Source organism: Euprymna scolopes, chromosome 44 (genome assembly GCF_053919585.1).
Source record: "Euprymna scolopes isolate OS-2025 chromosome 44, ASM5391958v1, whole genome shotgun sequence".
NCBI classification, from domain to species: domain Eukaryota; kingdom Metazoa; phylum Mollusca; class Cephalopoda; order Sepiida; family Sepiolidae; genus Euprymna; species Euprymna scolopes.
This window is the reverse complement of record NC_136525.1, coordinates 6,697,655-6,721,689: the sequence shown is the minus strand read 5'-3', so window position 1 is coordinate 6,721,689 and position 24,035 is coordinate 6,697,655. Positions and strand designations below refer to the sequence as shown.

Below are 24,035 nucleotides of genomic sequence, written 5' to 3'. Positions count from 1 at the left end.
ACCCTCTAAGAAGGTGGGTACAGGGTCTTTGTGACTATCTAACAAATGAGACAATGATGACTTTGACTGACAACATTTACCATAATCCCTCATTCACTCAGTGGAGAAAACCCTATTTTATTCCCTTGTGTTTTTGTAAAGCTATATACATTTGTAAAAAGTTCATTTCCGTGGAAAATTAATTATCGGGTGCATGCGCTTAACATCCCATGGACGGAATTGATGATGATGTTTACAGCATGCTGGCTGAGGTCAACTGATTGGTTTTGGCGCAAAAAACCCTTTTTATAGATTTCAACCAGTTCCACGAACGTTGCCTGAAAAAAATATTTCTGAAATTTGTTTTCTTTGTAATCCGATTGGATGAAAAAAAATAACATCTTTATGACATAAGGTGTTTTGAAAGACGTTTTTGTGGAAAGGCAAAGTTTAGTTTATACGCCCACAGAATTTGCGTGGGTGTAGAAAGGAAATGTGCATGTAGCTGAAATGATCTTTACACAGTTGCGTGCGCAATTGGGTTTACAGTTGGGGCTGCGTGTCATTATTCTGTTTGAGTAGATATTGCTGTGGCTACAGTGAGGCTACGATATAGTTCTTGGCTATATACAAAGATACTATCATGATCTAAAATGATCCTACAATGCCACAATACAGGGTGGAATTATAAAATTGTCGCCCTAAAAAGACAACATGATTCCATTTCCGTTTGATGAAAACCAGTTTTCTTTTTCTGCTGCAGACCATCTACTAGTTGGCCAGTTGTGTACAAATCTTAAGAGTGATAGGAGCCTTCTATCATGTCTGAAATTCATGCAATGTTCAACGAGCAATATTGAAGATGTGCCACTGTACAACTCATGCTCTCTGCCGATTCAAGTTATGACAACAGGACCATTGCCAGCACCCTCAAAATGCAAATCCGGACCATCCAACGCTTGAGGGCAAAGCTCAAAAAAGTTTCCGGTCAAGGTTATGGTGTTTAGTGTGGTTTCAAGTGAGGGCCACATCATGCCACCTCACATCTTCAAAGTAAACTTGAAAGTCAACACCAAACTGTACTTGAATATGCTGAAGAGTGTGGTGATCTCCTACTGCAATTGGGACGCGCTGGCTTACTTTGGGCGCTGAGTCCTACTGCTACACTGTAGCAGCAGGACTCAGTGCCGGTCCACAAGTCGAAAGAGACCCAGGCTTGGCTTCAGAAGAGTGCTACGACTTTGTACCCTTCTCTCACTGCCCCCCTCCTTCCTTGGTCATACGTCGAGAACATCACCAACATGACCTCACACAACACCAAAGCCAGCCTGATCATCGCCAACCGCCGAGTTTTTGCCGAGCTCCTGCTAGCACTTGTGGAAAAGACATGCTCTCAGTTCCGGATCCATACCGAGGTGGTAATTGAGGCTGAAAACGGCTACATTGAATAGATGTCAGCTCTACTACATAATCTAGTTTCCTGAATTGATTTCTTTCAATAAAAGTTTTAAAATGAAGCTGTAGTGTTGTTTTCTTTAGGGCGACAAATTTATCGTCCCACCCTGTTTAAATAAAATCCAAAGTTCCAGGGGCGGAACAGAATTAAGTAAGGGACGATTTCAACGTCTTCACCGGTCGCTTAAACTGTGTGTTCGTGTCTGTTGTGTACCAGTTCCGGCCTTGCGCAGCGCCGAGCCACGTCACAGAGGTGGGAGGAGTAGCAGGAGGAGACAAAAACACCGGAGTGGGAGGTTGTCCGTTTCATCAGTTCTAAAATTCGTCGTCGGCTCCAGTTTCTGTTTTCAAAAAAAAAAACAAATTCTTGTTTTTTTTTTTTTTTTCACCCCCCAGAAATATTAGAAACTGGTTTATATTCTCTTCTGGTTGCCTCTCTGTGAACACAGGATAAAACATAGTCTACGTCAGACGTTTGGACTAAAAAAAATAAAAAAGAAGACATTAACTATTTTCTTTTTTGGTTGAGACAGCAGAAAAAAAAAAAAAAACAGGTTCAGAAAGTAAATTTGAAAACCCTTAAAAAAAAAATAAGTAAAAATGGTTTTGATGACGATGATAGCTCGGGTTGCCGATGGGTTACCGTTAGCAGCATCCGTGCAAGAAGATGAACAGGTTGGTTTGTTTTTCAATTATAATAACAACAACCATATAATCGTATTTTTCATGTTTAAAGCATTTTCCAGACAACACAACGAAAAAGTTGTCAAAAAAAAGTCTTGGGGCGCTGGTAAATGTTCTCCTAGTATTTTGTTTAATTTTCGATTTTTGTGCAACTATCGAGACTACCCAGATGACCGTTTTCTTGTCTATACTGCAAAGTGCCGGCGCTCCCGCAAAGAAGGCACCGTGCTGAAGAAACGCATTCTTAACACGGGGAGGGTGTCTTATAACTATTCTGTACTTTCACCTAACAATTTAATAAATAAAATATACTGCAGAAGTTGAATTCAACTTGCGCATTTATGAATCCGCGATTTCCACGAAGTTACTCGCACCAAAAAAAACGAAAAGGTGGTAAAAAAACAAACAAAAAAAAGTAGGGTTTGTATTACTGTACACATAGATTCGAAAAAGTTGTCAAATAACAAATATATAACAAATAAATGTTATCAAAGGCAAGATAAGTTACTTTTCTAACTAACTGGGTATGTTTTTAGTGTTTTTATTTAATGTAACATGTTTATTCAGCTCGAAAAACATACTGTGTTTACCGATGTATTGGAAAATTCAAAATGGCGCCCGACTCTCTCTTTAACACGGTAAGTTTGGGAAAAGGTGCTATAAATATAAAACTAGACAAAATACTGTTAGAAACTCGCTCAATATATGTTACCGTGACATATTTTGACATATATTCGGCGGGTTTTTATAGTTTCTTTTTTTAATTATAACACCTTTTCCAAACTTACGGTGTTAAAGAGAGTGTGAGAGACGCCATTTTGAATTTTCTAATACATCGGTAAACACTATGTTCTTCGAGCTGAATAAATATATTACATTGAATAAAAACACAAAAAATATATCCAGTTTGGCAGAAAAGTAACTTATCTTGCCTTTGATAACATTTATTTGTTATATATTTGTTTTTTGACAACTTTTTCGAATCTGTGTGTACAGTAATACAAACCCAACAAAACATATTACAAATAATTGTTACCAAAGGCAAGATAAGTTACTGTAGAATCTTGATAAATTCTTTTTTCTTTTTTTTTTTCGCTTGAACTTATTTTAAAGCGTTTATTTAATTTGAAACACGAGTAGTGGAGTGCCGAGTGGGGAGTTTTAAGTTAGAATAAGAAAAAAAATGGTTGACATTAGACGGTCATCTGGGGAGTCTCGAAAGTCGCAAAAAAAAAATAAAATAAAATACTAGTAGAACATAACGTAATAGGCGATTAAGAAGCATAGGGGACCCTAAGCGCGACCATACCGGTGTAAGGTGGAAATTTAGGCTCGATGTGAAAATGTTCCGATTACCCAACCGGACTTCCTTAGTTTAAAATAAATAAGCAAATTGACATGAAAGAAAAAAATGTGATACTTTTGAGCACTTTACTTATTGATTTTTTTTTTAAATATATTTATAGATTTATTTTAAACTAAAACAGGAGGTCCGGTTTGCCAATGGGAACATTTTCACATCTTCAAGTCCAACGTAAACAAATTCCTGATGAACCGCCCCCATAAGTAGACACTCTAAAATATCCACACTAACGCACTGTACTTACAATAACCCTTATCCCTGAGTGGCTTCCGGGCCTTGATAAGTGGTGACCACCTTGTTTAAAAAAAAAAATTAAAAAAAAAAAAGGCTAGGTTTTCACCTGACACCGGTCACCTATACTTCTGACTCGCCCATTACGTTATCGCGTGATTGGTGACATTCATTGGGTTGGGTGGTTTTCTGTTTAATTTTCGATTTTTGAGCGATTATCTCTACAGATGATTATGTAATGTCGGTCGTGCTTTTCTTTCTAACTTACGACTCGGCACTACTTATTGTTCAACCCAAGCAAAATTTATTCGTTGTATATATATATTTTTTGTTTTGTTTTTGTTTTACTGCAAAATGCCTCGTGTTTTTATTTTTCGATCTATTTTAACCATAAAGACATATCAGTGTATCAAAAGTTTGTGTACCTGATCTCCTCTCACCCTGCCCCTGCTCTGTGTTGTTGTTGTACTATTAAAAAAATGCTCTGCGGGTTTGAATTACTGTACACATAGATTCGAAGAAGTTGTCAAAAAACATTTATTTGTTATCAAAGGCAAGATAAGTTACTTTTCTACCTTACTGGATAATTTTCTAGTGTTTTTATTCAATGTAACATGTTTATTCGGCTCGAAAAACATACAATGTTTACCGATGTATTGGAAAATTAAAAATGGCGCCCGACTCTGACACGGTAAGTTTGGGAAAGGAGTTATAAAAAAAAAAACTAGACAAAATAATGTTAGAAACTCGCTCAATATATGTTATCCTGACATAGGCTGACATATTCGGTAGTATTTTGTCTCGTCTTTTTTTTTTTTTTTTTAACTCCTTTTCCCAAACTTACCGTGTCAAAGAGAGAGTCGGGCGCCATTTTTAATTTTTTAATACATCGGTAAACACTGTTTTTCGAGCTGAATAAACATGTTACATTAAATAAAAACATTAGAAAATTATCCAGTTAGGCGGAAAAATAACTTATCTTGCCTTTGATAACATTTATTTGTTATATATTTGTTTTTTTTTTGTTTTTTTTTGACAACTTTTTCGAATCTGTGTACAGTAAGTAATACACACCCGCATGATGGTCTTCTCATGAAACTCAAATGTTATGGTATTACTGGACGAGTACTTAACATAATTTAATCCTTCTTAAATAAAAGAATCCAGGTTGTCCTTGATGGCCGTACATGAAAACAATATGATATAAATGCAGGTGTACCTCAGGGGTCGATCCTTGGACCTTTATTATTCCTGATATTCATAAATCACCCTGATAAAATTACCTCAGAGATAGGTATATTTGCTGACGACATCACGCTCTTTGATGGACATGAGGTTAAAACGAACAAGTACATATCCAAGGCAATGGTGAAACCCTAGAGGAAGACCTCCAGTCTGTAGTGGAATGGGGACAAAAATGGATGGTAACATTCAATGCTGCTAAGACTAAACTCCTTTCCTTTGATATTTACAAGAAACCTTCTCAACCACAAATAGCTATGGCTAATAATAGATTACCTGAAAGTCCTTCATTCAAACTCCTCGGCTTAACATTCTCAGGGAACATGAGTTGAACAGATATATTGAGGGCATTGCCAAGGCTGCTGCAAAGAAGACCATGCTAGAAAGTTACTTACGCCTGAGAGTATCCTGTACCTCTACAAGGCCACCATTCGCCCATGTATGGAGTATTGTTACCACATTTGGGCTGGTGCATCTGCTACTAATCTCTCCCTCTTAGACAGGATTCAAAAGAGTCGCCAACCTAATAGGTCCCGCATTGTCAGTTAGGCTTCAACCACTGTCTCATCGGCGAAATGTTGCATCCCTCTGCCTGTTTTACAAGTATTTTAATGGTAGGTGCTCCGACAAACTACAAGCACTTGTACCCTCTCAACGTAACTACCCCTGACAACCAGCAAAATCCCGCCCCTACATAGTAGAAATCCCCAGATGTAAGAAAGTCTTCTACTCTAATAGTACCTTCCCTGGGATTACTAGACTTTGAAATTCCTTTTCTGGGTTCCTGCTTCCTTAACTGTACTGACTTGCAGAAGTTCAAGTGTCATGTAAACAGACATCTTGCTGTTCAACTCCCTCCTAGTACCCTTGCAAATTATGTCCCAGATAGTAGCCTCCTATATCAAAATGGCATTGTGCCTTGTTTGGGGTGAAAATACAATAATATAAAAAAAAAAAATGTGCATAGCATCCCTCCCCCATGGGCGCCAGTATTGGCTTCATCAAATCTAAGGTAAACGTTACTATTGGCGACATAGATGATTTCTTTAAACTAATTTATCTTGTTAAGATAGTCAACAGATCAATGTTTTTTTACTATGTAGTTTTAAACAAAAACATTAGTGGGTTTGTATTACTGTACACATAGATTCGAAAAAGTTGTCAAAAAACAAATATATAACAAATAAATGTTATCAAAGGCAAGATAAGTTACTTTTCTGCCAAACTGGATATATTTTTTTTGTTTTTATTCAATGTAACATATTTATTCAGCTCGAAAAACATACAGTGTTTACCGATGTATTCGAAAATTCAAGATGGCGTCTCACACCCTCTTTAACACCGTAAGTATGGAAAAAGGTGTTATAAATAAAAAACTATACAAAATACTATTAAAAACCTGCCGAATATATGTCAACATATGTCACGGTAACATATATTGAGCGAGTTTTTAACAGTATTTTATCCGTTTTTTTATTTATAACATCTTTTCCCAGACTTACCGTGTTAAAGAGAGAATAAGACGCCATCTTGAATGTTCCAATACATCGGTAAACACTGTATAGTTTTCAAGCTAAATAAACATGTTACATTGAATAAAAACACAAAAAATATATCCAGTTTGGTAGAAAAGTAACTTATCTTGCCTTTGATAACATTTATTTGTTATATATTTGTTTTTTGACAACTTTTTCGAATCTATGTGTACAGTAATACAAACCCACATTAGTACTTACTTAATTGTTGTGTTGAAGATGGTAATATATGAAAATATTCGGCTTTGCCAGGTCGTAAAATATGCCTAAATATGATATTTTAATTTGTCCAGATTTTCGTATATATTATTATAGAGTCGTTATTTAAAAAGTAAAAAAAAAAAAATAATAATTTGGGTGCCATCAGCTAGAATCGAAACTGAAATCAAAACTGTAGCATTCAAAGCTGGTGACGTTACCACTGTACGAACATGACCCACACATGAACTGATTAAAAATAAACTAAGATGAATGTACAAAATGTATAACGTTTTTTTTGTTTTATTTTTGTTTTTTTTTTTCAATTTAGACCCGTTTTTTTACCCTTTAAAAACAATTTTAACCTGCTAAAGACCCATAAAACAACGTTCCTTAAAAAAATCCAATCATTTGAGGCCTCTAGCGCTGGTCTGTGACTTTTAGTTTCGGAGGAGATAGAGTTTGAAAATATGTAGAACAGACAAACATATAGCCTTTTATATATTAGTTTGGGTGCCTGGGTGTTTGGAGGCGTGTTGAGCAAAATAAAAAAAAAAATTAGTAGGCAGACAGGCTCAAACCCGTACCACGACGGAGGAAAAGAACGTGAAAAAAAAAAGTGACGTCTTTGCTGCAGTTGCGTTCATCGCCAAACCAGAAGTGACAAATGTTTAAATTAAGGCTAGTCAATCGAAAAGAGGGGATAACTTTCGAAAATATCATCGAAAAAAAAAGCGACCCTTCCCTGTAGAAAAATGCCCAGTTGAGGGTGAAGAAATTAATGTTTTTAGCCACTTTTTCGATATTTGTCGTCCGAAGTCACAAGCTTTAAAACGATAGCAATCTCGTGAAAATTCGTCGCCTCTGTCGAAAGTTGAATACAACATGGCAACCTTCAAATCTAATGTAAACAAGTTCTTGTTGAACCGTCCCCATAAATAATCAAATTCTCCTCAATTTACACCATTAACGATTACGACAGTACCACCTAACTTTCATTAATCTTTATCCTCGAATGGCCCTTAGGTCTTGTTAAGTTAAAAAAATATGTATATTTTAATTTTGGCTGATTTCGTATTTATTATTATTAAGCCTATACTTTATTGATTATTATATTGTACCCAATATATAGTAGTGATTTCAAAAATAAGAAAAAAAAAATGGCTTGGATGCCATCAGCTAGAATCGAAACCAAAATATTTAGCGTTACCATCAGAGCATCTTTTTTTTATTTTTTTTTAATTCAATTTTCACCCCAAACAAGGCACAGTGCCACTTTGAAGCAGGGAGCTACTATCAGGGACTTAATTAGCAGGGTCATTATGAAGGGAGATGAGTAGAAAGATGTTTGTCAACATTACACTTGAACTTCTGCATACCAGTGCAGTTGGGAAAGCAGAATCCCGGAAGGGAGTTCCAAAGACCCGCAATTCTGGGGAAGAAACTATTGGAGTAAAAGGCTTTCTTGCACCTAAGGATCTCTACTGTAAAGGGATGAGACTTAGTAGCTTGTCAGGTTTGTCAGGGATAGTTACGGCGGGAAGGTACAAGTGTTTGCAATTCGTCAGAGCATTCACCATTAAAGTATTTGTAGAACAGGCAGAGGCATGCAACATCTCGTCGATGGGACAGAGGCTGAAGCCTAAATGACAGTTCAGGACGTATTAGGTTGGCGACTCTCTTTTGAACCCTGTCCAGGAACGAGAGACAAGCAGCAGATGCACCAGCCCAGATGTGACAACAGTACTCCATACATGGGCGAATGGTTGCCTTATAGAGGTACAGGATACTGTCAAGCGTAAGTAGTTTTCTAGCACGGTAGAGGGAGCCAACCTTCCTTGCAGCAGCCTTGGCAATGCTCTCAATGTATCTATTCCAGTTCATATTCCCTATAAACATTAGGCCGAGGAGTTTAAAAGAAGTACTTTCAGGCAATGTGTTCTTGGCCATTGCTATTGGTGGTAGAGAAGGTTTCTTGTAGTTATTGAAGGAAACAAGCTTAGTGTTGGCAGCATTGAATGTGACCATCCATTTTTGTCCCCATTCCACTACAGATTGGAGGTCATCCTCTAATGTTTCTGCCATTTCCTTGGATATGTGTTCATTTGTTTTCCCCTCATATCTGTTATAGAGAGTGGTGTCATCGGCAAATATACCCATCTCTGAAACAATTTTATCAGGGAGGTCATTTATGAATATCAGGAATAATAGAGGTCCAAGGATAGACCCCTGAGGTACTTCCGCATTTATGTCATATTGTTTAGATGTACGACCGCCAAGGACAACTTTGATTTTTCTCTTACTTAAGAAGGATTTAATTACATTATGAATTCTTCCAGTGATACCATATGATCTAATTTTCCTTAGAAGACCATCGTGCCATACCCTGTCAAAAGCCTTAGATATAGCAAGGGCTACCGCTCTACCCTCCCCTGTTTTGTCCAATGAACGGTATATACGTTCAGAAACTACAGTTAAGATATCTGCTGTTGAACGGGCTTGCCTGAATCCATATTGTTTGTCAGTCAGGAGTTTAGCAGCTGTTAGGTGCTGGACTAGGGCTTGATTAACTAAGGACTCAAATATTTTGGCGAAAAGCGGGAGGAGGCTAATGGGGTGATAATTTAGTGGGTCAGTTCTTTCACCAGAATACGTGAAGACTGGTACCACAGAAGCTATCTAATATTTAGCGTTACCATCAGAGCATCTGTCCATATAAAAACAAAATAATCAAATTCTGCTCAATTCACACCATTAACGATTACTAAACTACCGCCTTACATCCATTAACCCGTATCCTCAAACGGACATTGATAAGTACTGATTCCTAAGTTTAAAAAAAAAAAAAAAAGTCGAGTTTTGCCTTTCACAAACCTCCCATAATCTGTGCCTTAATCTAAATGCAGCTTTGTCCCCAAACTGCCTGCCTATGGAACACTGTTCCACTGGCCTGCTTCCCAGTTGAATACAGCATAGTATCCTTCAAATCCAATGTAAACAAGTTCTTGTTTGGACGTCCCCATAAATAATCAAATTCTACCCCATTTTACACCATTAACGATTACTACACCACTATCTTACATTCATTAATTCTTATCCTCGAGTGGCCTTCAGGTCTTGATAAGTGGTGACTCCCAAGGGAAGAAAGAATCCAGATGGCGGCACCCACAACTTTTATAATTAAGCATTCTCGCAATGTAACGGAAAATCTTGCCGCTCATGTGCAAAATCTCACCACTCAACAGCATAAAAGGAGAGAATGCGGACGAATAGTGACGAGAATCTTTGGAGACTTTTGTTGCGTGTTACGGAGTCACTTTGTTGTCTTACCTTTTCTTTAATTATTTTTTTCTCTTCCTTTTTTTTTTTTTTGTGTTACAAGCTATTTGGGCTTTTCAAAATATTCAACGATAGATAGGCCAGTGGGGAAGCCATAGAATTCAGGGATCAGCTTTAGGTTGAATTTGTCCATAACGCTGAAACCATTTTTTTTTTCCCATTCCTTCCTGTGTTACAGTTTGACTTTGGATTTATTCCATTGAAATTTCTTCCATGAACACAAATCTTGCCTTGTGAATCGGATCAGTTGGTGGATGATGAAGGGCGTGTCCCAACGATCGTGCGTGGATTGTGGCATTGTGTTGTGTAATGGGGTACCAACATGCATACGGAGGTATGTACTTGTGACGAAGAGTTCACCAAAATGTGTGTACGTGTCAGTAAATGTCTATGGTGGTTCTTCGCTATCTGAACCCAAAGGTACGTCATTGCGATCTATTTGTGTTCTAATGCTGTGATCATCTAAATGTTCATGTGTGTGTGTGTCATGCATGTATTTTGGACATACCTTATTTTCATGCGTGTTTGATCTTGGTCCATCTGGAATTCATCTTGTTCTCGGAGAGGGAGGCTTTGAACGAATATGCATTCACTTCTAAGAACACTGATTGTATTTTATACAGTTTTGATTCACTTTCCAGGTGTTGATCGCAGAAGAATGGAAAGTGAATATCTTTGAGCGGTTAATTGTAGATCTTCATTCTGAGACACATCTCCCTCATCCCCCGTTGAACCATCCGCTCTGCTCAACGTCCAAATTCCAACTCTAATTATTCTTCTCAGCTAACTAGAACCATGTAACATAAATGTACTTCTGTCAGCTGATAAGATATTTCTGGTAAACTTGTCTATGATATGGTTTTATCATATTTTGACAGTTTTTTATCAACATTCTTCATATTTATCTCTTGATTATCTCTCCAGTTAGATAGATCAAGATGGATAGATACAGAAATAGATAACTCAATCGATAGATATATCAATGATACACATAGATAAAGAGATAGATCAACAGATAAATAACTTAAAAATACTTTCTTGTGTTCGACCTACTCCATAACACACTGATATTTATCTAAAACAATGGTGTTTTATTTACTAAGAATCGAAATGATAAATTTATAGGTAATGGAGATTGTATATTCAAGATCCGAATGCGATGGGATTAGTTGCTAAAAACTGGTAGCTGAACGTCAACAAGCACTGGAACGGGTATCCGGATGGCAGTCGACAGTGGAACGGGTATCCGGATGGCAGTGAGCTCTGGAACGGATAGCCGGATGGCAGTCGACACTGGAACGGATAGCCGGATGCCAGTGACCCTCATGTACTTCCGTCAGCTGATCAGATGCTTCCGGCGACACTTGTCTATGATATGGTTTTATCATATTTTGACAGTTTTTATCAACATTCTTCATATTTATCTCTTGTTTATCTCTCCAGTTAATTAGATAGATAGGTCGAGATGGATATCTACATATATAACTCAATCGATAGATATATCGATAATACACATAGATAAATAGATAGATAAATAACTAACAAATACTTTATGTTCGATCTACTACGTAACAATTACTTTACCTCATTCCTCCATTTATTCTCTTCCTCCTTCGAGATGATGATGTCTGAAGATATTCACTTTCTGACCTAAAATGCACCAAACATTGATGTTAGTGTTTTTCTCTTTCCCTTTGCAAAACTCAATCATGTCCTGCAAAGCCAAAAGAATTTTTTTCTACAAATGTTCAGAAACATAAAGTAAGAAGGTTCGGTTGGCTGCCATATATCTTCAAGTTAAGATAGCTTTACTCAGCCTCTAGGTGACAAAAGCAGGAGAGAGAGAGGACTCTTTCTTCATGGGTGTCAGGAAGTTCTCTATCTGACCTGCAAATCCCAAAGCGTCTGGAAATATTTCTTTTAATAGTTCAGTTGAAATTAGTACATTTTGAAAAATGATTAGTGCTCGGGTGACAAAACCACCTAACAGGGCATGTTCTAAGTGAGATGAAAGAAATTGATTGCTAGATCAGATTTTTTTTTCTCTCTGCACCAAACAGCCGTTTTAGAATGACCTCTTTTCTGTTGACTGGGGTATATTGCAGTTCTAGGAAGTCCATCTTCCCAGGCTTTGCCTTCTCTCTTTGAGAAGGAGTTTTTTGGAAGCGGGATTTGTTTTCTTCCTTAGTATAATGAACTGTTAAATATATTTGCTTACACATGTCTCAGTTTCTTTTTTTTTTTCTTTTACTTTTAAAAAAAATTTTTTTTTTTAAGGAATTTAACATTGTTTACTATCTACGGTATTTCAGTTTATAATAAACTAGCAGGAGTGCCCGGCATTGCCTAGGTGTTTGTTGGTATGTGTGTGTGTGTGTGTGTGTGTGTGTGCAGGAAAAAAAAGTGTTAGTAGGTATATAGGGTATTCAGACGTGGAAAATATTTTAATCAGTTTTCATGCAGAAAAAAAGACTACTTGGGTCAAAATTGAAAAATTTGTAGGTGGGAGTCATCAAGTTTTGTCAACTGTTTCACAAATGAGCATGCGTGAATCATTCACATGACAGATTACTTATGTTAAGAATAAGTAGGTTTGAAAACACTTCTTAAAGATTGTGTCATGCTGATTTAATGGTTATTGTACTTGAGTATTTTTTTATCAATGTTGCATGCCCGGGTATCACCAATTCACCTTGCTTCCTGGCTAAGAGTTGGGTTGAGTGTTTGACATGGGGTTTAAGAAAGTTATCTTTTTCTCCAAGGTCAGAAATATGTTTTTATTGCCGATATGATAAACAGAAAATAACAGTGAAGTTGACCTGGCAACAGAAAGTCTGCTTTGGTATCTAGGAAATATTGTTATTTTGGTTTACCTGTTATATTTAAGTGCCAACCCCTCCCGTGTAAATGATAGGTATTTAACCCGAAAGATGATAGAGAAAAATAATTTGAGTTGAAGAGAAAGAAAGAACGAAAAAAGGGAGAAAGAGAAAGAAGAAATTCACAAGAAAAGAAAAAGAATATAATGGGAAAGAGAAAGGAAAGAGTAATCTCTAGAGAGAAGGGCAGAGTGATCTGAAAAGGTAGGTGACTCAAAATTACATTTGATGAAAACCATTGTGTTTTTAGAAATAAGAGAAATTTGGCTGGCTGGCATTGAAGAGAACGCATTGCTCCTAGGCTCTTGCCCAAAGGGCAGGAAATCGCCATAAGAGATAAGGTTCTTGTTCTTACCTGGTAAATTGTCTAAATGAACTCAAGTTGTACAACCTGCATCACGAAGCCATTGAGAACCCAAAGAACTTAGCTTTCCTTGTACAGAGTTTACTGTGAAGATCTTTTGAAATAATTATTTTTATTCATAATAAATGATCTTAGTTATTTTCGAATTGTTGACTTGAAACATGGTTTATTACAGCACCGAAGTCAAGTTGTGGCTGAGAAGAGCAGCATACAAGCCATACACCCACGAAGGATGAACTCAATCGCAGCATCGTATGACGAAGACAAGAGTTGTCACATGGACTTAGGGTTGCACATGTTTGGCATGCCCAGAATATCAGAACAGTATTTTCCAGTGACCAGTAGAGTCTGGTCACCCTTGAAGGATCCACCACTAGACGCTGGGTTGCATCTATGGTCCTGTGAGCTAGGATCGACGAACACAGCCAGGGATATGTCACAAATATGATCCCGTGAACCAGGATCATGACAAATGCAGCCCAGAGGACATAGGATTATAATATGGTGCTGTGACCAGGATTGTGACAGATGCAGCCCAGAGGGACCTGTAGGGTTACATTTTTTTCCTTTTTTTTTTTACTTATAAGAAATTAACGGTTTAGAAAAAACCTAAACCAATGAGGATTGAGGATATGCGTTGCATGAAGTGAAATGGATGAATAATATGATTCTGAAAGACAGCCTTAGATCTGATGACCTCAATTCTATGATATTCTAATATCAACTAAAGTGACCTACTTGGGGACGGAGGGAAGGGGGGCACGTTAAACCTAGAGCCTATCCAGCCATGATTTCCATGGTTTTTTGGTCCTCCCTCAAAAAAGTCAACTGAAATTATTTCCCTAATTAAAAGCTTGAGTAGGGCAGCCAGTGATAGGCAGGCGTTCGCCTTGTTGTAAATAATTTGGTTGCTGATGGGGGTGGAGGGTATTCACTGCTTGCAAATTGATTTTTGCCTGCCATTTCACAATAACGTCTCAAAGTTTTACCTACATGCGGGATTGGATTTGTTTCGTTCCATATCATTCAAAATATTTACTAATTTTAATGTTTTTTTGTATGAAAATGAAACGAAACTTTTTATTTTGTTTTGTTCATTTGTCATTTTGCTTTGTACATCTAAAAACATTTAATTACAACCAGAATGTGGCAAACGGTACCAAGGCTTAACAAAACACAAACGCTGAAACATAAAAAGTTATAATTAGGGCAACCCAAAAATTGCATTTATTAATCAAGTTGAATAATTAAACAAAGAAATTATATAAATAAATTTCATAAAGTTTTCTTTCCTTGATGATTGGAGCACAGGGAGCTGCAGATGCTAGTATCATTGCAAACAAAAAGTAAGTCCAGGGAACTTCTGCCATTACTGATCAAGGGAAGTGTTTATCAGGCGTGTGTATATATCTTGTTTGTTTTCAGTACGATTCATACTGGAGGGGGATGGGCACCGCCAGGCTATTCTTGCCAAAGACCTGCTGCATGAAATAATTCAGCATTCCCCCCCCCCCGACCCCGGAGGGTTAAGGGGCACGTCCTTGTCCACACTAGAAGTCCAGCTAACGTCAAAAAAATAAATAATTTTTTTTTTTTTACATGATCACCACTTATCAAGGCCCGGAAGCCACTCGAGGTATAAGGGTTAAATTAACACATAATCATGCTTTTCATTTTACACATAGACAAAACCAAGCTTCTCTCTTCACATCATCAACATTCTGATCCACATCTGGCATCAATTGAAATGAATGGCTCTCGTCTTCAGGAGGCCTCAAGTTTTTACAAGCTTCTTGGCTTGACCTTACTCCTGATCTTAAATGGAACACGTACATCAAATCTGTTGCCAAGGCTGCTGGAAAAATGGTGGGATCTTTCTATCGATCCGGTAGATATCTCACTGCTGATGCTATTCTCTATCTATATAAGAGCCAGGTACGTCCAAGGATGGAATACTGTTGCCACATCTGGGCAGGAGCTGCTAGAAAGGACTTGTCCTGCCTTGATAGAGTTAAAAATAGACTTTGTAGCCTCGTAGGAGATGTCCTTTTCTCTTCCTTGCAACCTCTATCTCACAGAAGAGATGTTGCGAGTTTGTCTCTGATGTATCGTTATTTTCATGGAAAGTGTTCGACTGAGCTTCAATCTATGGTCTCCCCTCGCCAAACTTTCACAAGAAACACTCGTCTAGCTGAAAACACTATCAATAATTCCCCCCACTCTTTATCTGTGCCTAAACCTAAACGTAGATCCCATGATCAAAGCTTCTTTCTTAGAACTGCACGCCTGTGGAATTGTCTTCCATTTTCCTGCTTTCCGGCTGACTACAATATGGTTGTCTTCAAGTCTAACGTAAATAAGTTCTTGATGAACCGTTCCATATAAGTTATCAAATTTACCAAATTTTCATTACTAATGATTACTATATTGTCCAATTTCTACTGTACACTCTTTAACCCTTATCCTTGAGTGGCCTCCTGGCCTTGATAATGTGGTGATGCCTTTGTAAAAAAAAAAAAAAAAGCTTTTATTTACGTCTTGACACAAAGAGAAGGAAAAATGCGTTTGCATTTTTTTATGCACAAATTAAAAAGGAGGAAACTCCAAGTTACTGAAACTGTCCGTGTTAATGAAATAGAAACGTGTCGTCGGAGCATAGAACAACTGGGACTAACTATTCGCACAGTCCAAGGGAGACAACTCCAACAGATTGCTAATTTCCTTAAAACTTAGGCAGTGACTCTTGAGGACATGCGTTGTATGGAGAAAAATAATATGAGAATGATACAACGGGTGGGTAATGTTAGTCTTGAAGACAGTATTATGACCTTAGAGGATGATTGCATATGGAGACTTTGATGGTATGGCCACATTGAAAGATTGGATGAGAGTTGTTGTAGAACAGTTGAGGTTCACAGGAAAAGGCCAAAGAAAACATGGGAAGAAGTGATAAAATTGGACTTTAAAAAAAGAGGGATAAATAAAGACCTGGCCCAAGATATGTTTTTAATTTCTTAAAACCGTCCAACACATGCCATCATGTAAAATTGATAAATCTCAATTGTCAGTTTGTGTGTTTGTATGTCTGTCAAAAACTTTCGACAGATGTGATGGATCCTGATGAGATCGGTATTGTTTTGAAGCTCGACGTCTCTGACGACAAATATCGAAAAATTGGCCAAAAGCATTCATTCCTTCACCCTCAACTCGCCAGTTTTCTACAAGGAGGGGTCCGGTTTTTTGCGTCAACATTTTCGCAAAGTCATTGTCTCAGTTGGATTGACTACGCTTAATTTCAACGCTCGTGACGTTTGGTCGTGCGATGGAGACATTGGCTAGGACGTCACATTTGTTTTAACCTTTTTTTTTCTCCTTTGCCTTACTACTATCACTTTTTTTTTTTTTTTTTGCACCTCTCTCCACCCAAACTGCCTACTGTTGGTTCCATTTCCCCCCTATATTACCGCTCTCCACCCACCGGGGTTCCTTACTACTAACTCCACACACCCGGGCAACAACGGGCACCTCAGCTAGTGTAAAATAGATGTTAAACCGAATACTATGTCACCCATATGGTACTAATGAGACTTAACATTGCTTAACTTTGGTGATCATGCCATGTATTAATTTGATTACTATTCTTGGCCTGGTTATTATTTTCATAATATTTCAACCAATGAAATCGCTGTCTTTAGGTTCATTTTTCTGTTCATGACTAGCTGGTTGCCCAGCGTTGCCCAATCGTACAATACGCTTAAACATGATATTTTAATTTATTATATACTAGCAGGACCTGTTAACCGGCGTTGCCCAATCGTACAATACGCTTAAACATGATGTTTTAATTTATTATATACTAGCAGGACCTGTTAACCGGCGTTGCCCAATCGTACAATACGCTTAAACATGATGTTTTAATTTATTATATACTAGCAGGACCTGTTAACCGGCGTTGCCCAATCGTACAATACGCTTAAACATGATATTTTAATTTATGCAGATTGTATACGTATTATTATAGAATCAATCCTCTATTGAATATTATATATTATGAGGAATAATTTGCCCGATGGACTAATTCACAAAAAAAATGATAATGTCATTCATCAAATTCCGTCTGTGTTTGTTTACAATATCATGTCAGCTGATATTTGAGCTCAACCATGAATGCCCTGGAAAAGTCACTTCTGTTTAGTTTTTAAATATGCAAATGAAGAAATGATTTGCAACGATTTTAAATGGTACCTCATCTTTTATTGTAAATTGAACTCATTAATAAGAAAAAATTAAAATAAAATGGTGAGGTACTAGCAGTATCAGAATTTTGGGGGAATTTTTGACACCCCTAACAGAAAACTGTGATTAAAATATAGAAAAATCGTAATTTCTCTTTCTAAAGTGGGTTATTTATTTTCTTTATAGAATATGCTTCCAAAATAAACTATTTAAGTTGTTTAAAAAATAATAGAAATATTATTTTTCATTGTTTAAAAAACATTGTTTACAAAGTGCGTGCGCTCTAGGGAGCCATTTTGTTACGTAATGAAATCAATTGATTTTTATGAGATGAATATTTTTCAATTTTTAAACTTTAAAAATCTATCAAAATTTTCCTATTCGTTCAATTGTTACGTTTTTTTCAGGGTGAATGTAAAATTTTATGCTCTTTCCGATAAACTAAATATAATATTTTAGACAAACGTTGTTTTATAAATTCACCCCCCCATTTTGGAATGTCTATGAGAAATTTAATAATTAATTTTGCTTGAAACGTTTTATATATCACAAATTGAAGATAAAACATGAATAAATAAAATACTCAAATTTAAAACAACAAAAAATATCACTTATCTGGTAATTTACCGGTAAAGTCCAAAATTTAAATCCTTCTTTTTTCGATAACCACGTGTTTTTTTTTTTTTTTTTTTTTTTTTTACGTGGAAGCTTAATTTTTGTTTAGAATGTTCCAGTAATTAATAGTCGATCAGTTTATATAATCATATTTAATTCCTGGTTTCCTTTTTTTCGATATATAAAAAAAAAAGACGAATTCGGATAATGCAGATTTATAGTATAATAAAAAAAATATTCAGGTATTTCTTTAAGATATTAAAAAAAGAAAAATACCATTGAACATCTGCGTCATATAGTAATTCGTGTTAATGAAAAAATGAAAACTATCAGATTTTGTCTACGATAGCGTCAAGGCACAAAAAATAAAAAAAAAACCGGACAAGTTATCTCCCTTAAGTCAGGCAAAAACGTACTGCTACCGTCAATCTGTTCATTGCAATGTGGCCATAAAGTGGGTGCCCATTTTACGTCACATCATTATAGAAAAGTGACCCCCCACTTTGTGACCATTTGTAAAATTTTTTATCTTGGAAACTACTAGTTTCGTTTGCCGTATATATAAATGGTTATTTATGTTTTCAGCGCCTCCAAAAACCTTTAAAAGTGGAAAATTTGAAGGAATATAATCCAATATCGAGATTATTAAGGTTTCTGAATTAGTGGGTTTTTTTTTACACTTATAGGCCTCCGTACATAAGTAAGAGATAATTTTTCACTTCCGGTGTCGTTACAACTTGCTTTAAAGACACGCCGTCGTCGCCGTGTGTTGGAAAAATCCTTCCATTTAAAAATACATGGATTATAATACATAAATATGAATAAATTCTCATACAGGAAGATTAAAAGAAAGCATATCTTACTCATTAACCAGGTAAGTTCTTTATTTTGCCGTTAAAATAATTATCGTAAGATTCAAGTAATGTTATTGTTCGAATGTTAAGTGAAGAAATCGACGGAAAAATAAATAAAATTGTTTATGTCTCTATTAAAGCTTTTATGATATTAAAATTTGGTCTTTGCTCGTTTTATTGAAATAAAATTTACGGGTTTAAATTACGTTTTACTATTATTAAAATCTGATAGAAAGATAGGTGTATATTCAAAATGGCGACTTCGCCTGCGAATGTCCCCAAAATTCTGATACTGCTAGTGAGGTACACCCGGGTTTGACCAGGATATCATTTGATTTACAGTTGAATACTCTACCATTAAGCTATACCTCCACATTATAATAAATCTGTTTTTCTTGTTTCTTCTTTTTTTTTTTTTTTAAGAAGAAATGATTTGCTAAAATTTTATTATCTCCCTTTGCTGGTGTAACGTAAAATATTCCCCTGTAAAAATTATTCTTTATCTCTATAAAAGAGAAAAGCTGTTTTTAAATGGGATTTTTGTTTGATTTTTGATACTTATCGGATGAATTTCTGTACCAAACATATCTAAGAACACTACCAGACATATAAATTAGCTTTGTGTGAATTTTGCAAAGGATAGGCTCAGCCGTTTGGGAACCTGATCCCCATCTGGCATCAGTTGAAATGGATGGCTCTCATCTTGGGGAAGCTTCATGTTTTGACAAGCTTCTGTAAAAAAAAAAACAAAAAAACCTATAACGAAGGAACTCGCACACACAAAGTGACTTTTAGAAAATAGGAGAGCGTCGGGTGCTGTTCTTCCTGATTTTTTTTTTTTTGGACTGATGAGTCTCTTGCTTCTGTAATTATCATTTTAAAGATAGTTGCTAGGATTCTTTCTTTTCTTGAAAACCTTTTGCTGTTTTTCTTTTCAAACATTGCGCTCCTGAACTTGCCGTCCAACCCAATCCTGTATTTACGAACAAAGGCATTTCCGGGAAAAAACATTATTACGTGCTTACGTGTCATGAACCGTCCCTCCAAGTAATCCAATTTACAAAATCTCCACTACTTATGATTACGGCACTATAATCCCATAACTAATATATACCCGTTATCCTCTGTGCCTTGATAAGTGGTGACTCTTTTGTGAAAAAAAAAATTAATGTCGAAATTAATATAAATTCCAAAAGTAACGAAAAATCATCCAGTAGAAGATATGTAAGAGCTGATTCTCGGGGGGAAAAAAAAAACCTGTATAGTATTATCGAGAATAAGCAAGATGGCCAACTTGAGAGCAGTTATCTCCCCCTGATTTCAAGCATCTAAAGGGTTACAGAAACATTGCAACTTTTTAAAAATTCTGTTTTTACTTATAATTATTTTTCTACGGAACCGTTTTTCATAATGTTTGGAATTTATACTAATTTCGGCATGGCACATAAGTATGTAATAGTGTTTTTTGCTGAAATGCATTTTTTTTTTTTTTTTTTTTTTTAAGATGCACTACAGTAAAGTTACAAAGAACTTTCTTCTATCCTCTTGAAATTATTTAATCTCTGTTTCCCTCCTTCCAGAAGATTGCTAGTTTTTTGGGGTTTTTTTTTCTGATCTGGACCAGTTTAAGATTTCTAATCTTTATTAAATTCCTACTGTTGTCCTCTTGAAATGATACAATCTCTGTTTGTCTGGATCCCTTTTCCCTTGTTAGAGTTCTCTATTGTCCCTATCTTTAACTGGTGATCGGTCAGCCTAGATGATGCTGAATACCGCTACAACACTGTTTTGATTCAAACATCATGCCATATGGGGAAACTTAGCTTTGGCTGCAAGCCAGTGCCTGCATTTCCCCCCAAGACGTTGTGGAAAACCTCCCCATAAATATGGAAGTGTCAAAATGAATAGCAATTGTCTGATATGACGGGTTTTGGACGCATTGATCAAACCTCGTTGCTTTCTGTACATCCCAAGTACAAGTGCCAGGAAGGCTCATTTTGCTACAGGTTCAGTTTCGCTTATATACGGAAAAGCCAAATAAACACGTGAAGATTAAGAAATACTGCGAAAATAGCGTGTAAAAGTCGCCCACATAAAAGATACATGCCACCCCCTTTTGTAAATCGTAGATATTATAATCTAGGTACCATATATCAGGTTCTAAAAAAAGAGTAATCACCCGGACCACCCCCACCCCTATCCAAAAGCCTTTGCCAGACATGCACAAAAAATGCACACACATTTTCGTTTTTATATTACATATATACTAGCATGTGTGTCCGGCTTTGCTCGAGTGTTTGGAGGTGTGTGTTGAGCAAAAAAAAAAAAAAGTAGTAGGAAGGCAGGCTCAAACCCGTACCGCGAAGGAGAAGAAAAACGTGAAAAAAACGTGACGTCTTTGCTGTTACGATCACTGCCAAACCAGAAATGAAGTAGGTTTAAATTAACGCTAGACAATCGAAAAGAAGGGATGACTTTCGAAAATATCGGCAAAAAAAAAAGCAACCCCTCCCTGTAGAAAAGTGCCCAGTTGAGGGCAAAGAAATTTATGTTTTTTTTTTTTTTTGGTATTTGTCGTCTAAAGGGTCAAGTTACAAAACGATACTGATCTTGTTCAAATATGTCGCCTCTGTCGAAAGTTTTAAGCAGACATGCAAACATACATAGATTTATATATTGGCAGCTTAAATTTTCAACCCACACCGATTAAAAAGCTTGCCCTATCTCTGAATACCCCTTATGTAAAATTTCAAATGTTTAGACCAGAAATTGTCTGAGTAATTTGGTAGAGACTGCAGAGGTAAAATTTTTTTAAACTTTGACCTCTATTATGACCCCTTAACATTTATTGTTTTAGGCTCAAATCAAGTTATTAAGTTAGATCCATGTCCAAGGAACCTATATCTAAAATTTCAAGTGTTTAAACCAAAATTGGCGAAGGAGTTTGCTAGAGTTCTCAAAGGTCAAATCGTTGAACTTAGACCCCTTAACAGCCAAATTTCTGGCTGAAAACTGATTACAAAGATTTTCCCAAATATCAGTACCCTGTGTATCAAATTTCGAGTCTGTAGACTAAAAGTTGACAAATCTATTGTGTAGGGAAATGTAGACAGACAGACAGACAGACAGACACTTTCACTTTTATAGATATACTAGCATTTCAGCCTGGCGTTGCCCAGGTGTTTGGAAGTATATGTTGAGCAAAAAAAAAAAAAGCGGTCGATTTTTCTAACTTTGACCCCTATTATGACCCCTTTAAATGTAGTGTTTTGGGCTCAAATCAAGTTATTAAGTTAGCTCCATGTTTAAGGAACCTATATCTAAAATTTCAAGTGTTTAGACCCAAAATTGTCGTAGGAGTTTTGTAGAGTTCTCAAAGGTCAAATCGTCGAACTTTGACCCTTTAACAGCCAAATTTCTGGCCGAAAACCAATCACAAAGATTTCCTCAAATCTCAGTACCCTGTGTATCAAATTTCGAGTCTGTAGACTAAAAATTGACGGAGTTATTGTGTAGGGAAATGTAGACAGACAGACACTTTTATATAGATATAGATATATATATAATCTGATAGATAAGTATCCAATCGATAATAATCTGCTGCAAAAATTGAAAAAAAGACAAAAAATAAATAAATAATACAAGGTGGGGGTTGGGGATGCATTGTACAGGTCCACCATTTTTTTTTTTTTTTTTTTTTTTTTTTGTCATGATATTGCAAGGAAAGCTAGAAATTGATTACTAAATGTTTTCTATACAACAGCTGACCTTAGGTTAAATCACATGTCCTGAAACTAAAACTAAACATCTATGCTAAAACGTTTTTTATTAAAGTTCATTTACTTTGGTACTAGCCTGGGTGCCCGGCGTTGCCCGGGTGTTTGGAGGTGTGTGTTGTGCAAAAAAAAGTTGTAGTAAGCAGACAGGCAAGCTCGAATCCATACCGCGAAGGAGGAAATAAAAAAACAATGTGACGTCTTTGCTGTTGAGCCCGTCACCAAACCGGAAGTGACGTAGATTTAAATTAAGGCTAGACAATCGAAAGAGGCGATTTTGAAAATATCGGCAAAAAAAAGCAACCCCTTCCTGTAGAGAAGTGGCTAGTTAAGGGTGAAGGAATTAATGTTTTTAGCCAATTTTTCGGTATTTGTCGTCCGAAGGGTTGAACTTCAAAACGATACCGATCTTGTGAAAATCCGTCGCCTCTTTCGAAAGTTTTAAGCAGACATACAAACGTACATACATGTAAACAGACAGATGAGATTTATATTATTTTACTAGCAGGAGGTACCCGGCGTTGCCCGGATATTTGTAGATGTGTGTGTGTGTGTGTGTGTTTGGGGGGAGGAGGGGCAAATCAACAGAAAGGAAACTTAACGATAGCAATTAAAAAAAAAAAAAAAAAGATGGGGGATTGGTGGCATGTGGGCTCGAACCTGTAACCTTGAGGCCTATGGACTGAGCCTGAACACCTGCATTACAGTGACAATATTAATGTAAGAGCAATTAAAGTAAGTCAAGGAGGTTTTATTGACAGGTGGCCATTTAATGAGGTCATCACGGGAGCGTTACGATGACGGGGCAGGTTTTTGGCGTTTGTTTACTTTGTTTCACTGCGGGATCATTTTTTCATTTACTGCTGGGCAGTTTGGGCTTCTCCAAGAGGATAGGGGGGGGGACCAGCTCCCCATTGAAAGGGGATTGTCCAAATTGAATAGCAATTTTCTGATATAAGGAAAAACCCGCATTGATCAAAGCTGATTGCTTTTGCACGCTGGGAACGATGCAACAACCTTCGTATTAGTTTCACTTTTATTATACGAAAAAAAAAAAGGCGAATCTACACGCGCCGATCGAAAAATGTTGAATATTTAGCTTTCGAAAGTCGGGCAAATTAAATACACACACGACCCCAATTTGTAACTCGTAGATATTATGATTTCGATATGATATAAAAAGTTTTAAAAATGAGCGACGACCTCAAGAAGCCGCCAGGAGAAATTCTTTTGCGGACATACACAAAAAGCGAACATACATACATACACACATGATACCGATCTG

General features: G+C 36.6%; 1 protein-coding gene across 1 annotated transcript in view; it reads left to right on the top strand.

The window, feature by feature from the left end:
* The first annotated feature begins 1,620 nt into the window (after positions 1 to 1,620).
* The window catches only part of LOC145268662 (vesicle-trafficking protein SEC22b-like), a 38,874-nt gene continuing 16,459 nt past the window's right edge, over positions 1,621 to 24,035 (top strand). The window contains exon 1 of the mRNA XM_080124149.1: positions 1,621 to 2,109. Coding sequence (XP_079980275.1) covers positions 2,035 to 2,109 — 75 coding nt within the window. The 5' untranslated portion in view covers positions 1,621 to 2,034. The remainder of the gene's footprint in view (positions 2,110 to 24,035) is intronic.